Genomic DNA, 6,172 nt, shown 5'->3' on the forward strand with positions numbered 1-6,172 from the left:
TCGCAGCGTTTTACAGAGGGCCGCGGTTAGAGACACGGAGTTCAATGAGCGTGTTTGTTTGATTGGCAGCAGTGCTTCAGTATAGGCAAGCGCGTTGTAAAATCGTTTGATGTCACCGTCGATGCATATCCTTCTATTCTTTAATCCATGATAGGAGTGGGGGAGATACTCTCGTTGTGCGTCATCATTTCCACATTTAAACCACAGATATGTGGTCATGAACGACTCCATTAAATTGTGTAGGTAATCTGGACCACGATTCCAATTCTGGGAAACTTCTTGTTATGTTTACTAAGGTTAGGCCATACGTCAAAACTACAAGACGGATCTTTATCACAATTCTTAATTATTTTTTCTCGTTTTACTCCTCATGGAGGTTGCAGCTCTCTGATCGCTCTTGTCAAATATATGCAGCTTAAACGTTCGTGTAATTTTCTTGAATATTTCGATTGTTGAGTCCATCTTTTAACGACTTCATAAATAAGTTCAGTTGTTCAAAGTCTCTAGAAATTAGATGTTGTTTCTTATCTTGTTCGTAAACTGCATCGCGTGTTAATAGAAGGCAAGTACGAATATTGTCCTGCAGAAATAAAAAAAAGCTCTAAAAAAATGTATTAAGGTAAATATTATATTTATTAGAGGGGTATGTTAAGGTAGTATATGTACACCATTGGTAGTTGTACAGTAGTGGTAGTGATGGTGAAGTATTAAGTTTCAAATGTATATGCTGGAGAGTTTATTCATTCACAATTACGAAGTTCAATAGTACAGAAAGAAGCGTGCGTCAGTTTTGATACCACTTACATGTACAGAACATAAATTATAGAAATAATCCTATATAGTGATATGGAAATATATTAGAAATGCCTACTAGAGTCGGCTGTAGAGTAAACTGTAGAGTTGTGGTATTCATTGGTAACGGTGGTAGATTCAGTGAATCGTAGATATTGGTGGTTAAAATAGTTAGTAGAGTAATTTGTAACTACCGATATGAATACTGGTATAGGACTACTTCAAAAAAGAAGCTTCAACTATAAAAGTGCTATTGTTGTAGTGGTAGAGTAAATGGTGTCGACATATGAAATTGTAACCCAGTAGGTAGGTGATTTGAATGATTTAATTTTATTTAATAACACGTGTACAATTCCCATGAATGTATCCCACAATGTATCCTCAGGAACTTTCAATAATTTTTCAAAACAAATATTAAGTAAGATTATTTATTAAAACATTTAAAAAACAATAAGACCGCCTTTGCTGTATACAATAAGTATCTCGGTGTTCAACAAATGCTGGATTAGTATACCTTTCCAATTGGAACAGGTGACAACACCAACCACGAACGAAAGTATATTTAAAATGAAGAATTAACCCTTTATAGACACATTTTAAAATACTCCTAAAACATATCATATTACATTACATGTTATCTGACCATGTAAAGCGTTTTGATCCTTAAAAAGATACGTTCAATGAGTTGTGTTGTTTTAAGAAAAAAAGAGAAAACAATTATTTCTTGTTTTTATAAACTTACATTTTCTTTGTATATCACAACATTATCAACGACTACGTGACCGTGGTATATATGTCTACCGTGCATCAACTGAAGCGTTCTTTTCAATTCAAGTTCCACATCAGTTATCTGTGCAGAGGATAGTTTGTTTTGTTTCGTATTGCAAGCATTATAACTGTCATGAACAACCTTAAATGAAGATGTCGCCTTATCGTTGTTTACTGAAAAATAGTAGGGAATAACTGAAAGTATAAATTGAAATGAAATAAATACTGAAACTAAATAATAAATCATAATACCAACAGACAATGCCTATTAATTCAAATAAATCGTCACAAAAGGCTGATGAATCTCGAGTTATCTTTATGTATCGGAATGTTAAATAGTGCGCTTGCTGTTGCCCGCAAAGGCTTTGTATTTGATCATTGATGTGTGTGTGTGTGCCACGTTTTATAGGCTTGGAAGGCCATTACATATATTTACATCATGGCTTCATCATTTCCGATAGATAATGAAAGAAAATGGCGTGAACCATTCATTTACTAACCTGAACGTATAGTTGAGTGAGCAGTCAATTGTAATGAACTTAACTTCCTCATTTTACGTTTCTTTGCATCGTTTATCCATAATATTGTATACAGGTATGGATTGAGAGACGCATTGATTGGTAATATCAGAGTTGCACTCCAAACGTAAACATCCACTGGGATTTCCCATGAACCTGTCTGAGCAACTATTCCCATTAAAATTATCGGGAACCAGCAACAGAAATCAGTAAATATAATCATCGCCATCTTGGTCGCCATTTTGACGTCTGTTCGATTTGAAACGCTTTTCTTGGCGGAGGCAGCTGTTTTCTTTACGATTACGAATATGTAAATATAACTAATGGCTATAACTAAAAAACTTAGCAAATTTAAACCTAACACGATTGCTACAGAGTATTCCCATCCAGATAATCGTGTGCTTGTTAATGGTAACGACAAACATACACTTGGGCGGCCGTAGAAATCATCGCCGAAGTAAGAAATGCCTAATACTGGCAAAAATCCTAAAATCACAGCAATCAACCAACCACAAGTTACAATGACATAACTCTTTTTGCGGGTTAACTTTAGTCTACTGAAAGGAAATCCTATCGATATTTCTCTGTCAATACTTATGATAACCAGCGTGAATACTGAGAACTCGCTGGATTTCATAGACAACGCACCTGCAAAATGACACAGGAAACTTGATCTCCATATGCTGGCATACACGGCATATTCTCCACGATAATAAACATCGGCACTGGCAATTATGACCATGTAGACACCCATTAAAAAATCTGATATTGCAAGGTTTGTTATAAGAAATGATTGCACGTTATTGTAACTGTTGTCTCGTACACGCCAGACAACCACGAAAGCGTTACCTATAAGGGCACTAACACCTAATATCCACATCATCACTCGGAGGAACGATATTCTCATCAAGTCTTCGCATGACGAAAATATATCAGAAGGTGGTTCACAGTGTGTGGCTTCTGACACCATGCAACAGAATTGGTTGTCATCAGTATACCTGCAACAGAATATTGAATGATAAACAAAAACAGTTCCATTATTGCCGTGATGTTGTTTTAAAAAGATTTTGTAATTTTTTTTTAAAGAATTTTAGGAATTCACTCAATTTTAATATCAAAACCTCGTGCTATGTGCCAATAAAGCATACGTGTTGAGACCGTACTAATGGAGAGGTTTCGATACTATAGCGATACAACGTAAATAACTAGGTAATATACTTACAGATGAGTTAATGATAAACCATTAAACATATCTGGGTCTATATCTTCTAAAAGATTATTTTCCATATGTCTGTAATAATTCAATGCAAAAAAAGTCCTTTTTGTAATAAATTCTTAATGAACTACTGTATAAAACTGTTTGCTATAATACAGATGTTATGATCTAGGAATAGGAATTTGTTGTGTAGGAAGAGATTAAAATAATGTATGTACACAGTACGCAGTGTTTTGGTGGTTTATATAATAACAAATAAAATATGTGTTAAAGTGATACAATCTCGGAACCTTAATTATATTGACATGATGTTAGTGTGTTTACTTACATGACAGCAACCGATGGCGCATTTTTAAGAACATTTGGTCCAATTGTTACTAGTCCATTTTTGTCAATAAATCTATTTAAAGTTTCATTGTCAATAAAGGAACAGCAAAGCCATACATGCCATTTAAGCATACAGTAAATGGTTTTTATAATAAAATAATTAATAATACATAAATCTTACAATGATTTTAGCTTATTAAGTCCATCAAAGCATCCAGCCTGTATATGTTTGATTTTGTTTCCAAATAGAACCCTTCAAGATATAAAGTGACAATTAGACCATCTCTTCCAAAGTTAAACACTGACTGACTGTATTAAGTTTGTCAAAAAGCAGAAAGTGGTTATTCATTTACAACGTATTGAACATAAAACATACATAGACTGTAAATTGGATGGGTAAGAACCCGACTGCAATGATGGGGGTTGGTAAGCAAAATACATACAAGTTTGTTTCAGCACTTTGTTTACTAAAATCCCATCCCAATTATGCTGATAGTTTTTTTAAATACTCACAGAGTTTCTAGATTAATTTGGTACGAAAAAGAGGAGGTTGCTATTGACTCAATTCTATTCCACGATATATTACTGTAACATAAAAATAATATCAACATATTAGAATAGTTCAAGAAATATATAATTGTTTGTGTTAGTAATACTTAATTTAGGCCTATTAATACAGGATAAGTGTTATTCTTATCCATCCAGGTAATTTGGAATAATTTTATTATTATCACAATTTATACTATTGATTAATATTGCTTGGTATCTTGATTTTAGCTTTGGAATGGTCCTTATAATCTAAGAATCATTGTTAAACTTGTTAAATCTTATTACATACAGTGAAATTAACATTTGGAAGCGTGTAAAATTCATTTTCAATACATCATCAATTGTTAATAATGATGATGACCTTCTGACCCGAGCATGATAAGATTCCACATGCGAAAGAGAGCTACAAAATAACATGTTAAATAACAATCGTTTTTAAATGTTGTATTATACAGATATAATCAATATTGGACATCGAATTGCATGAAATACTACCATCCATGCATAACATAATTTTAACAATAGTAATGCGATTGTGTACAACTAATTGTAGGTCTACACAATTAAATGGCCACTATTTGATTGATAAATATAATTGTTTTCGAAATATATTCCTCAGCTGCTACATTTTACTGACAGTGAAATCATTATAAACCAGTGAACCCATGCTTATTGGTGAAACCTTGATTCAAAATGATAAAATAGGCCTACTGTATTTTATTCGAATTATAACAAAAGGGCGAAGAACTATTATAATATCTATTGTATATCAGAATCCACATATGACCAGTATTGCTTTTGTGAACACAAGTTGTAAACTTACTGCAGAAGTTCGTCTGTTTCATCTGTGCATTGTGTAACAAAGTCACAGCGCATGTCTTGATGTATACACTCTCCATTGTTACATTCAAATTCATCAGGGCTACGATTTTTAAATACTGAAAAGAAGGAACTTTAGAAATTCAACAACTTACTTGTACGAATTATACGATATTTTTTTAGTTATTGATTGATTTACTTTATTCAAAATTCTCATAAAAAGAATACAAAGAAACGAAACCAAATACAAGACAACATCAACATCAGGATAACCCTTTATTCTATTAAATTTGTTTCCAAAGGGAGTTCAAAATGTTCAAAATTATACCATTATTTTTTGAAAAAGTGATCTTTTAGTAGAAGTTGGTCGTAGAGTTAAAACAAATAAAATGTTCCCTTAATTAAAGGTGTGTCATTGGGATGGATATGGGTGTCCTAAGTTAAGGCTTCTGTTGTGTACAAATACGCTAAACAAAGTAGACAAGGCCTAGACTTTTACGATTTTCTACATTTTACAATTATTGTAAGTAAAATTGCTGATAATATGTAGGCCTGGTACCATCAAGTGTTACTTTCTTTTTTAGTTAGGTCTATGTTTATCATTTGAAATTGGATTTAAAAATAAGTAAACATGACAATAATGTATAAGGGTATGTAACAAGCAAAACTACATTATTCACAATAATGAAAAGAAATAATGTTTTATCTTATATTATATTGTATTACTCACAACAATTCATTTCATCAGCTCTATGTATACAATGACGTATAAAGTCACACCGAAATGACAATGAAACACAAGATTTGCTGTCGCATCTGAAGCTTTCTTCGCCACAAATATCTAAACACATGCCAATAATAACGTTTTAGTTGGGAGGGAACAACATTCTGCACAATGGATTAACAATAAGTAGGCCTACATACGCTGTGTCCAAATTATGTGGAACTTTATATTATATATTTTACAATTACAAAATACATTGTTGTGTCGTCAAACATAATGTCCAATATATTCAATGTAATGAAGTCTTACCAGAGCAATATTGTTCATCGGTGCCATCTACACAATCATTGTACCCATCACACTTAAACACCTCATGTATGCATTCTTGATTGTCGCATTGGAATTCATTAATGTTACAAGACGCTTAAATAAAAATATTTGGTCATTGATTAATATATT

At 32.6% G+C, this 6,172-nt stretch overlaps 1 protein-coding gene across 1 annotated transcript; it reads right to left on the minus strand.

Annotated features, from left to right (window-relative positions):
* Window positions 1-2,055: 2,055 nt before the first annotated feature.
* On the minus strand, window positions 2,056-3,365 carry LOC144843325 (G-protein coupled receptor GRL101-like). Its single transcript, XM_078700120.1, has 2 exons — window positions 3,301-3,365; window positions 2,056-3,076 (listed from the first exon to the last, which is right to left on the minus strand). The coding sequence occupies exons 1-2, from the start codon at window positions 3,363-3,365 to the stop codon at window positions 2,056-2,058; spliced, it is 1,086 nt and encodes a 361-aa protein (XP_078556246.1).
* Between the last annotated feature and the right edge of the window lie 2,807 nt (window positions 3,366-6,172).

Source organism: Antedon bifida, chromosome 5, assembly GCF_963402885.1.
Source record: "Antedon bifida chromosome 5, ecAntBifi1.1, whole genome shotgun sequence".
NCBI classification, from domain to species: domain Eukaryota; kingdom Metazoa; phylum Echinodermata; class Crinoidea; order Comatulida; family Antedonidae; genus Antedon; species Antedon bifida.